We start from the raw sequence: 12,589 nt of genomic DNA, 5'->3' as shown, positions 1-12,589 counted from the left end.
AAGCACTAAATCGCTGTTGAGCAAGCAGTGTGTTCCACTTGTGCAACGGAAGCAATGAGACCCACCGCTTGCTTGTACAACAGAATCAGCAGGGCACAAGAGAATTGGTGGAGGCATAAACACCCCGTTGGATCCTGCTCTTTGATTTCCTGTACAATTAATGGCTGTTGTATATGTTCAGATAAGTGTGTTTTGGATAGTTGTAATGTTGCTAACTTTACTGCTAATACTAATATTACTAATGTTACTAGTTTTTAATGTATTGATAGTTTTTATACCCCTTTTAATCTTTCCTCTATGCTGTTGGCAATAAAATGTTTCTTTTTAGATCTTATAGACTTGCCCTTTCAGAACTAGAAAGGTTCCTTCTGCTTGTGAAAGTGACTGAGAACCTGCAGATATCCAGCTAAAGACTGTGAGGGGAGGCATTATTTGCCAATTTCACCGTGCAGCCCCCCTCCCTTCCTAACTATTCTGGAGGGTCCCCATACCTCTGAAATGGCTTTGGGAGGGGAGGGGATTGAAGTGTGTGGGGGCGGGGGGCGGGGAGGAAAGCTAGGAAAGCCCTGTTGTGCAAGCTGAGTTCCACTCTTCTATCTCTGGATCCAACTCATATTGTTTTATTACTGTTATCTGTTTTACTGAGATTGTTCACTGATTCAGATGCTATCTGTTTGGCAAAGAACATGGTATATACATTTGAAATGAAAAATTAACCTGTTTTCCCACCATGACTGCCTACAGAGGAGCCGTTTAGAAGTATGTGAAGCAAGCTATACACACAAGTACCGTAGATACCAGTAGGATTGTGCACATAACTAAGAACTGGATGGTAAGTCATTAAATAAATTATTATTATTATTATTATTATTTATTGCATTTATACCCCGCCTTTTTTCCCTTGCAAGGAACCCAAGGCGGCTTACAAATGTGAATATTTATCAAAACAAACCACAGAAAACTGTCAATAGTGAAAAGATCTACCAGATTCTGGAACCAAAAGTTTGAATTTTTTTGTTTTTTATTTAGCATCGAAATAATTACTTTTTATTTCATGGAATAAAAGCAACAACAACAAAAGGCTGCACAGATAGTTTCAAGAGGACAGTTCAGTTTACCTATTGGGTTAAACACGTGCACTCTCATGCCAGTAGGCAGCTTTCTTTCACTGAAGTGGATATTCTCTATCTTCTGGTCTCTGGTGTTAGTTAATGCTACTTGGACAGAAACCATTTGATCACTATAAATGCACGGCTGTCTTGAGAAGTGATAATCAGCTGCTAATCCTTTTCCACTCATTCGGTGAAGGAGTTCATGAGTTCTCATTGGCACAAAGACTGGAGTACTGACCTGTTATATGTGAAAAACTAAATGTTAGTGAATATATACTACCAAGGTCTTGTGGTGGTCAAGAAAGAATATGATGCAAGAAATCAATGCTAGCTTCTATGCACAGCTAGAACATTTAGGAAATTCTGGTGTACACAATTAGTCTGAATATTGCTCTCAAGTGAAAACCTGTAAGACAATAACCACTGCCTGGGAAACATGCAGAAGAGTGATATCCAACATCGCGTGAGCAAACTTCTGCTGGTGCAGAACTTACCTTTCCTCTCCTCCCTTGTATTCCCCCCACCCCCGGAAATCTGTTCCACAGGGTCCCAGGGGGGTCTGGATCTGCAGCGGGGGGGGGGGGGATCTGTTTCACGGATGAATGCTGTTCCCTAATTCTCCCAACTTGAGAAAATGTGCTTTTTTGTCAATAACCTCAAAACAAGCTACAAGAAATATGCACATTTAAATCTTTGAGTTTACATTTAATCATTTCATTGTCAGATAATCATCTAACTTTTAACCTATCTAAAATAATATTTATACATACATATATGTATGATCATGTTTCTGTGATTCAGAGAACTTCTGTTGCACATAGAAAGTTTATAGGGCTGCATATTCCTTATGTGTATAGCTCATTTTGGATGAGGGAAAAATCAAGCTGCATCCAGAGAAACTGTTCCACCTGTAGAAACCTGTTTCATGTTGCTATTCATGCACATAGCTTGAGTAAGGGCTTGAACATTCACACATGACACTTTTCTGCTGCTGCCCAAAGACAGCCTAGATATTACATATAAGCACCCAGGTCAAGCAGTATTTTTAACCTGTCAGTTGCCTGAAATAAAACATCATTAATGGAGCACGACCTATACAATGGATGGAACTCAAAACAATATCCAATTGAGTGGATGGAATTGTTTCATGCAGGACTGATTCAATACAAGTGCTGTAAACATATTGAAATAACCCCTTCCCTAAATGGTTAGCATGCATTTAGTAACTGCAAGATAACACACTATGTATCCCACTGGTATATATTTAAGAAAGTCATCTATGCACTTTTGGATGTTTTACGAAAATAACCAATCAATTCTGCAGACACAACATTATTTCTAAAGGAAATCTGTGTGCCTGTAGATACAGAGAGACAAACCATACATATTTTATCAGTTTATTACAGTAAGCAAATAAGCGTGGAATGAGAGTGCACATAACTGTCTACTTAGTGCTTACTGAAACATTTATAAGAGCTGTTATTTCCCTAATAACAGACAGACAGCATGCAATTTTAGAAAGGAGAAAAGCTTCATATTTTCAACACTTCACTAAAAAGTAACTGAGGAGTGTAAAATGAAGAATACTCTGTGCAGTTAGCTGGTAATGGACCATATTATCAAGTTAGATTTATATGATACAAACTAATCACCAATAGTTATTTTATGACATGGCATGTCTGCTTCTTAGGGGGTAGACTTAAGATAAAAATTGTGAATTTTTTAATGCCACTGCTTAAAGTGACTGAAATACAGGTTTTTGTTTTTTAAAAGGACATGTGACATTTCAAATTGCTGTTCTCTGAGATGCTCTTTCAAAATGTGTGACTCAGCAGCCCAACCAGGGGCCAGATTATGTGTTGCAATGACAGGAAGTAGTCCACTGGTCACTTTTTTGGCTGCAAACATCAAGCATTATTATAGCTTTGTGTGAGCTAGTTGAAAACAAAACAATTCCTGAATAACTTATTTCAGATGTGATTAACTCACAAGATCACTCCAGGTTAAGTTGAAATGAAGAAAACAGCTCTAGGTTTAAGAGAGAGTTTAACAGGTTTATATCAGATCACCTATGTTACTGGCTGAAACTGCACAGACTGGTAGTAATGTATAGGTTACTTCATGGGTATCTCTCTGCATAAGAACTGAGCAGTTCAATTAAAGTAAAACATCAGGATCAAAAAAGTAATGCCTACAGTTGCAAGGACAGCCCTGCACAACTTGTGAACTACCAATCCCAATGCACTCTACCAGCCATCTATGGCAGCCCACTACAGGCCCAATAAACTTCCTACTGCTACCTCTCTGGGACTACAAAAACACAAAGTCTGGTAGCCCACACACATGGCATTGGCTGCATTTGGCTTAGTAGGTCACAGGTTGTGAGGGATTTATCTCCCTATGTAAACTGCACTTATAAGGCATTAAACTGATAAATATTAAGGACACCTAATTTAATATGCTAATAATGAAAATTCTTCACACTGCTTTTGAACATTCAAATGCATTTTTCATTAAAAACAGTTTTAAACAAATATTATTCATGATTTAAATAAATACAACTGAAATTACAGAAACTCCTACATGAATCTCTATTTGGGATTAATACAGATCGGCTAACCATGTTATCTGGAATTAAGGCATTGCTATAATGCCTAATCATGTTATCTAGAATTAAAGCATCACTATAATGTAACCTTTTTTTCTAAAATATTGATATTGAGATGGTACCCTCCCAACCCATTCCCTACCTCCTTTCCTATTTTGATATATATGAATGTTTTCCAGTTTAATAACGCTGTGATCATAGGATCATAGAATAGTAGGGTTGGAAGGGGCCTATAAGACCATTGAGTCCAACCCCCTGCTCAATGCAGGAATCTAAGTCAAAGCATCCCTGACAGATGGCTGACCAGGCGTGATGAGAAACTTAGATTGATAGTATGCAACATGTACAAAAAAGGACATGTGACTGGATGACATATACATTTTATTAAAGGAACTCCTTTGTTGTTTATTCGGTCAGTCACTTCCGACTCTTCGTGACTTCATGGACCAGCCCACGCCAGAGCTTCCTGTCGGCCGTCGCCACCCCCAGCTCCCCCAAGGTCGAGTCCGTCACCTCCAGAATATCATCCATCCACCTTGCCCTTGGTTGGCCCCTCTTCCTTTTGCCTTCCACTTTCCCTAGCATCAGCATCTTCTCCAGGGTATCCTGTCTTCTCATTATGTGGCCAAAGTACTTCAGTTTTGCCTTTAAGATCATTCCCTCAAGGAATGATATTAAAGGAACTCCTACAGTCATGGAAATCCTTTAAACCATGTTCTTCTGTAAGAGTGATGGGCTAAATAATATTTCTTCATAAATTACTTTTCAATGAGGCCATACCCTCTGGCCCACAAGGAAGAGCCGTTAGGCTGGTGAGTACTAGGGACAAGGTTTTCTCAATGGTGACTCCACACCTTTGGAACTCCCTCCCCAGGGAGATATGTATGGCTTCATTGCTACTAGCTTTAAAAAAATTCAAAACCTTGAAGGCTCATTTATTCCAGTCTGCGTTTGGCCCTGAAAGGCAGGTTCATTTTTTTTTAAATAAAGGAACTTCTACTGATGTCATAATCTGAGAATGACCTACTGAGCTATGAGCTATTTCCTCTTACATATACTGTAAGGCTATGCTTCAGTAACCCTGGAATATTTAGGAGGAGAAGGGGAAAGCAGCATGTGATTAATTTACAGTTTAAAGGAAGGAGGCAAATAGCCTGTAACTTTGTGGCATTAAGGGGAAAGTTGCAATAAGCAAGAAAATCAAGAGGGAAAACAGATTAACATTAGTACTTCTAAAAAGCTTTTGCTATTAATTCACAACTATAGGCAGTATCCAACATTGCCTCTCCACTTGTGATACTGACATACTGCAGCATTCTTGCCAAGAAAACCTCATGGAACGTATCACAAGGCTAAAAGATATGATGCCAGAAGATGAGCCCCTCAGGTCGGAAGGTGTCCAATATACTACTGGGGAAGAGCAGAGGGGATTTCCAAGTAGCGCCAGAAAGAGTGAAGCGGCTGGGCCAAAGCCGAAAGGACACTCAGCTGTGGATGTGTCTGGTGGTGAAAAGAAACTCCGATGCTGTAAAGAACAATATTGTTTAGGAACCTGGAATGTCAGATCAATGAATCAAGGTAAGCTGGAGGTGGTCAAACATGAGATGGCAAGATTGAACATCGACATCTTGGGAATCAGCGAACTCAAATGGACAAGCATGGGCGAATTTAATTCAGGTGACCATCATATCTACTACTGTGGGCAAGAATCCCTTAGAACAGTGGTTCTCAACCTTCCTAATGCTGAGACCCTTTAATACAGTTCCTCATGTTGTGGTGACCCCCAAACATAAAATTATTTTCGTTGCTACTTCATAACTGTAATTTTGCTACTGTTATGAATCGTAATGTAAATATCTGATATGCAGGATGTATTTTCATTGTTACAAATTGAACATAATTAAAGCATAGTGATTAATCACAAAAACAATATGTAATTATATATTGTGAAATATTTATTTCTAATTACAAATAAATGAAATTTTGTCTTGAAGCATGGTGTAGAATGGGTAACATTCTTAATATAACAACAGTAAACTACATTGCTACATTTTGCGACAGTATGCGTAAAAAGCCTGGTGAATTAACCCATACTGTGACGTGCAAACTGACTCAGTGTCTCAGCAGCTTGCTTAAAAAGCCATTGCCTGATTCTGCAGCCACTGGCTCTTACGACATGAGGGCAGTGAGGACTGCATGGGGGGGTAGTATCCTCCGAGTCCAGTAAAGCCATATTTTTTGGGCTGGAGGGTCTTTGAATGGAGGAGGATGGTTCCCCGAGTTATGCATGGAGCAACCTCCAACTGGAGGTTGCGTATTCAAAATGGTGGTGGCATGTGACCCTGGCAAATCTTGGATTAATTAACCAATGATGTGCTGCTGGATCTCTATCTCTCAGCTTAATCTACTATCCATTATTATCATGAAGCTGAAACACCGCTTCAACTTCAACTTTGCTAGTTATAAATGCAAACAAGCGATCACACTTGCAAGAAAGTACAGATTCTTCAACTCAATGGTACCTTAATTTCCCAGTACATATGCTGGGAATATTCCCAGTAAATATCCCAGAATAGAGGTAAAAACAAAGTCAATGAAATCCCTCCTAAGGGCCATTAGTTAGGACCAAGGCAAATCTCTGTGGTTCATGGAGCAATCCTATCCAGACAGGCTGCCACCTCTGAACTTAGAGGAGACCACCTATCCAAAGCAGGGCAGGAGAAGCACAGAGGGACTGTTCCCTCTGTGCTTCTCCTGCCCTTTTTTGGCTAGACAGCTGATTGAGGCTGTCTAGCTGTGGGAGCACGGAGCGGGGAAGAAGGCCGCTGTACGACAGAGTTCCGCCCTCCATGGAACACCCCCAGCCATGCTCCTTTTTGGCCGCTCCGTCCTCCTCTTGCGAGTGCAGAGGATGGGACTGTGCGGAAGCGGGGAGAGCTTGGTTCTCCGGGTCGGTTCCCAGGAAGCAACAGGTCGGTTCCCAGGAAGCAACATATACTATGGCCATCTAGTCCCACTGTCTAGCGGCCATAGGATTGCTCCCTCAATGACCTATCATTATCATAATTTGCATGACATTTGAAAGTCCATAATGGAAGTGCTGCATGAACTCTTATCTTGACACAATCCTTCAGAAATAGAGAATTCAAATAAAGACATTTGCAAAATGGTTAACATGATATTCTCATGCATAATGTTCTTTCGTGAGCCTTCTGGTACTGTGGTTATTGTGTCTTGTTTTTATCCTCTGCATCCATAGAGGGCATGGTGGTAGCAGCCAACTATTAGTTCTTTTGGTTTCAGTCACTCTAAACCCGAAGGCTGGCCGTGAGGAGCGCAGAGCCTAAGCTATTTGGATTTTCCCATCTCGCCAGCATAAACATTTACGGCGCATCAACTGTGTGACTAAAGGCGCAATCCTGGGCTATTTAGACAGGAAAAAAGTCCTACAACTCCCAGGATCCCCCAGCCAGCCAGTGCCCAAGCAGCTCGTGCACTGGTCTGGAAAATAAACGCACCACGGCTAAAGGTGGCCGCTCAACCAGCCTGGGAACAATGGGCTACAAAGCTGCCGCACCGCCTAACCACGTGCACCACGGGACGCGCCCTCAGCCAGGCGCTGCTGAGCCCCGCGGCGGTGGCCACCTCCAGGGCCGCGGCCGCCAGCAGCATGCCTTAGGTCCTAAGGACCATTTTCCGATGGTCTTAGGCGACCCCTGTGAAAGGGTTGTTCGACCCCCAAAGGGGTTGCGACCCACAGGTTGAGAACTGCTGCCTTAGAAGAAACGGAGTAGCACTCATAGTCAATAAAAGGGTGGGAAAAGCAGTACTGGGGTACCATCTCAAAAACAATAGAATGATCTCAGTACGAATCCAAGGCAAACCATTCAACATCACAGTAATTCAAGTCTATGGCCCAACCACTGAGGCTGAAGAAGCTGAGGTTGATCAGTTCTATGAAGACCTACAACACCTTCTAGAATTAACACCAAAAAAAGATGTCCTTTTCATCATAGGGGATTGGAATGCCAAAGTAGGAAGTCAAAAAATAACTGGGTTAACAGGCAAGCATGGCCTTGGTGTACAAAATGAAGCAGGACAAAGGCTAATCGAGTTTTGCCAAGAGAACATGCTGATCATAGCAAACACTCTTTTCCAACAGCACAAGAGGCGACTCTACACATGGACATCACCAGTACAGTCAGTAAAAACAAGACCTGGAGCTGACTCATCAGATCATGAGCTTCTTGTTGCAAAATTTCAAATTTTGAAATTCTTAAATTGAAGAATGTAGGGAAAACCACTAAACCATTCAGGTATGACCTAAATCATATCCCTGATGAATATACAGTGGAGGTGAGGAATAGATTTAAGGGATTAGACCTGATAGACAGAGTGCCTGAGGAACTATGGACAGAGGTCTGTAACATTGTTCAGGAGCCAGCAATGAAATCCATCCCAAAGAAAAAGAAATGCAAGAAAGCAAAGTGGCTGTCTGATGAGGCTTTACATGTAGTTGAGGAAAGAAGGGAAGTGAAAAGCAAGGGAGAAAGGGGAAGATATACCCAACTGAATGCAGAGTTCCAGAGAATAGCAAGGAGAGACAAGAAGGCCTTCTTAAATGAACAATGCAAAGAAATCGAGGAAAACAATAGAATGGGAAAGACTAGAGATCTCTTCAAGAAAATCGGAGATCTCAAGGGAACGTTTTGTGCAAAGACAGGCATGGTAAAGGACAAAGAAGGCAGGGACCAACAGAAGCAGATGAGATTAAGAAGAGGTGGAAAGAATACACAGAAGAACTATACAGGAAAGATTTTAATGTCCCTGATAGCCATGTTAGTGCGGTCATGGAACGTGAGCTGGACATCCTAGAGAGTGAAGTCAAGTGGGCCTTAGGAAGCATTACTAACAACAAAGCTAGCGGAGATGACAGAATTCCAGCTGAGCTATTTAAAATCCTAAAAGATGATGCTGTTAAAGGGCTGCACTCAATATGCCAACAAATTTGGAACACTCAACAGTGGCCACAAGACTGGAAAAGGTCAGTTTACATTCCAATTCCAAAGAAGGGCAATGCCAAAGAGTGTTCAAACTACCGTACAATTGCGCTCATTTCATAGGCCAGCAAGGTTATGCTCAAAATCCTACAAGCTAGGCTTCAGCAGTACGTGAACCGAGAACTACTGGAAGTACAAGCTGGGTTTCGAAGAGGCGGAGGAACTAGAGATCAAATCGCCAACATTCGCTGGATCATGGAGAAAGCAAGAGAATTCCAGAAAAAACATTTATTTCTGCTTCATTGACTACGCTAAAGCCTTTGATTGTGTGGATCACAACAAACTGTGGCAAATTCTTAAAGAGATGGAAGTGACAGACCACCTTACCTGTCTCCTGAGAAACCTGTACAAGGGCCAAGAAGCAACAGTAAGAACCAGACATGGAACAACCGATTGGTTCAAAATTGGGAAAGGAGTACGACAAGGCTGCATATTGTCGCCCTGCTTATTTAATTTATATGCAGAGTACATCACGAGAAATGCCGGGTTGGATGAATCACAGGTCAGAATTAAGATTGCCGGGAGAATTATCAACAACCTCAGATACGCAGACGATACCACCCTAATGACAGAAAGTGAAGAGGATCTCAACAGCCTCTTGTTGAGGGTGAAAGTGGAGACTGCAAAAGCTGGTTTGAAACTCAACATTAACAAAACGAAGATCATGGCATCTGGCCCCATCACTTCCTGGCATATAGAAGGGGAAGAAATGGAAGCAGTGACAGATTGTATTTTCTTGGGCTCCGTATAAGGTCCATATAAGACCTTTTCAAAGGTCCATATAATCAAAGCTATGGTTTTCCAAGTAGTAACATATGGCTGTGAGAGCTGGACTATAAGGAAGGCTGAGTGCCGAAGAAATGATGCTTTCGAACTGCGGTGCTGGAGAAGACTCTTACAAGTCCCCTGGACTGCAAGGAGGTCAAATCAGTCAATCTGAAAGGAAATCAACCCTGAGTGCTCATTGGAAGGACAAATACTGAAGCTGAAGCTCAAATATTTTGGCCACCTAATGCGAAGAGAAATGTCACTGGAAACGACCCTGATGCTGGGAAAGATTGAAGGCAAAAGGAGAAGGGGATGGCAGTGGATGAGATGGCTAGATGGCATCACCGATGCAATGAATATGAACTTGAGCACGCTCCAGGAGAGGGCGGAGGACAGGAAGGCCTGGTGTTCTATGGTCCATGGTATCACGAAGAGTCAGATACGACTTAACGACTGAACAAAAAGAAGTGTACGTGACCTTACTGATATACCAATAGTGTAAACTGGTGTGATGGGTTTCCCTGGGAAACCCTTCATAAGAACCTAAGAACAACCACGCTGGATCAGAATTCCAGAGTTTAACTATGTGTTTTGTGAAGAAGTACTTCCTTCTATCTGTCCTGAATTTCCCACCAATCAGCTTCATAGGATGACCCCAGGGTCTAGTATTATGAGAGGGAGAAAAATGTCTCCCTATACACTTTCTCCACACTATGCGTAATTTTGTAGACCTCTATCATGTCCCCACGTTACTTGCCTTTTTTCTAAGCTAAACAATCCCAACTGCTGTAACCTTCCCTCACAGGGGAATTGCTCCAGCCCCTTGATCATTTTAGGTGCCCTTTTCTGCACTTTTTTCAACTCTACAATATCCTCTTTTTTTTTTTGGTGCGGTGACCAGAACTGTACTCAGTATTCGAAATGTGGTCATACATAGATTTGTATAAGGGGAGTATAATCTTGGCAGTTTTATTTTCAATATGGAATTTGCCTTTTTCACAGCTGCGGCACACTGGGCTGACATTTTCATTGAGCTGTCCACCACAACCCCAAGATCTCTTTCTGCTAGCTCAGATCCCATCAGCTTATACATGAAGTAGGAAGTTTGGTCACCACTATTTGCCTCAGTCCTTCAGACTTCACTCCTGAACACATCCATTCAGGTACAGATATCTGTCCTATATCTGTGAAGACAAATGAAAATAATGCATTCAACTTCTCTGCAATCTCCTTGCCCTCCTTTAGTACTCCTTTAACTCCATTATCATCCAACGGTTCAACCGCCTTCCTAGCTGCTTTCCTGCTTCTGATATATTTAAAGAATTCTTTATTGTTGGTCTTGATGTTGTTAGCAAGATGCTCCTTAAAATGCTTTTTTGCATCTCTTATTGTCAGCTTGCATCTCCTTTGTGCAAGCTTGTGCTCTCTTTTGTTTTCCTCACTGGGGCAAGACTTTCATTTTCTGAAGGAAGCGCCTTTTTCTCTAATAATTTCCTTGACACTGCTCATTACCATGCTGCTGACCTCTTGGACTTGGTGCTACATTTCCTAACCTGTGGTATACATTCTATCTGAGCATTAAAATTGTGGTTTTGAGTAACCTCTAAGCATTTTGAAGGGATTTAACCTGCTTGAATACCGTTTTCAGCTTCCTTTTTACCAGTTCCCTCATTTTAGAGAAGTGTCCTCTTTTGAAGTCAAATGTGACTGTGTTGGACTACCTTGGCAATTTTCTACTTAAATATATATAAAATCTGATACCACTGTGATCGCTGTTTCCAATTGGCTCAACAACATTCAGATCTTGTACTAGGTCCTGCGCGATACCACTTAGGATTAAATCCAGGATTGCCTCCCCTCTGGTTGGGTTCCATGACCAACTGTTCTAGGGCACAGTTGTTTAGAGCATAAGGAAACTTATCCTCTTTGTCGTGACTGGAACATGCATTTATCCAGTCAATGTGGGGGTAATCGAAGTCACCCATTACTACAACACTTCCTCATTTGGAGGCCTCCCTGATATCTTTTTCCATTTCAAGATCACTCTGAGCATTCTAGTCTGGGGGACGATAGCACGTTCCTAGTACTGAATTAGTTTGGAGCCCGGTATGTCACCCATACCGCTTTTGTGGAAGAATCTGCTCCTTTTAGGTGTTCTAGTCTGCTCGACACTATGCCCTCTTTGATATACACAGCACCACCTCCTCCAGTACACCCTTCCCTGTCCTTCCTAAAGTGTTTATATCCAGAGATGAATGCATCCCACTGGTTCTCTCCATTCTATCAGGTTTCCATAATGCCCACTATATGTAGGTTTTCAAACCAGATACTCCAACTCTCCCATTTTGGCTCACAGGCTTTTAGCATTTTCACAGAAATACTTATATATGGTATCCCTGCCCAGATGTCTCTGGTGTGTGCATCTTCTGCTATGTTATTTAGACCTTTTTGACTGGCCATCATGTTTCACCATATGCTCATGGCCTATTCCCCCCACCCCCTTGGGCAATCAGAAACATTTTCAACTTCATCCCCTAAGGAAGATTCAAACTGAACCTGGGAAGCAGAATGCTTCACAGCTCCTGTTGGCTTTCCTCCAGGGTTGGGCCAGCTTACGCTTCGCGCCAGCTTATGCTATTGGTGTGCCGCTAAAGGTCACTTATGCTAGTGGTAAGTTGGCTGGATACTGCCCGAAGTAATCACGCACGCATGCACACACACACACACACACCACCACCAGATGAACCCAAAGGACTTTTGCAAAAGTGCAAGGTGCTTCCATTCTGGCACAGGGATAGGATTTATTTCCGCTGATCTCTCATACTATATTTGCATGTCATTCCCCCAACGCCAGGAGCAGCTTTTAGGGTGTGTATTTGAAAACTGTACTGTAAAAGGGGGCAGGAGAGCATGTGTGTTTCTTTGGATCCAAACCACCGTCTAGAGATTGGCTATAACTCAGTACGTAATGGCCCAGTTCAGTGCCAGAAGTGATTAGCATAATTACCCTCAGCAGCACAGATTGTCATGTTGTTCGAAGC

General features: G+C 42.0%; 1 protein-coding gene across 3 annotated transcripts in view; it reads right to left on the bottom strand.

Annotated features, from left to right (window-relative positions):
* The window catches only part of AP3B1 (adaptor related protein complex 3 subunit beta 1), a 210,811-nt gene that overhangs the window by 46,090 nt on the left and 152,132 nt on the right, over positions 1–12,589 (bottom strand). For all 3 annotated transcript variants that reach the window (XR_014787618.1, XM_084833384.1, XM_084833385.1), the window contains exon 23: positions 1,119–1,350. Coding sequence is in view for 2 of the 3 variants with exons in the window: in XM_084833384.1 (XP_084689510.1) it covers positions 1,119–1,350 (232 nt within the window). In the remaining variant the exon portion in view is untranslated. The remainder of the gene's footprint in view (positions 1–1,118; positions 1,351–12,589) is intronic.

This window comes from Heloderma suspectum, chromosome 2 (assembly GCF_057233095.1).
Source record: "Heloderma suspectum isolate Gila_16-S chromosome 2, 16-S_ref, whole genome shotgun sequence".
Taxonomy (NCBI): domain Eukaryota; kingdom Metazoa; phylum Chordata; class Lepidosauria; order Squamata; family Helodermatidae; genus Heloderma; species Heloderma suspectum.
Note: the sequence above shows the minus strand (reverse complement) of the source record. Positions and strands in the feature narration are given on the sequence as shown.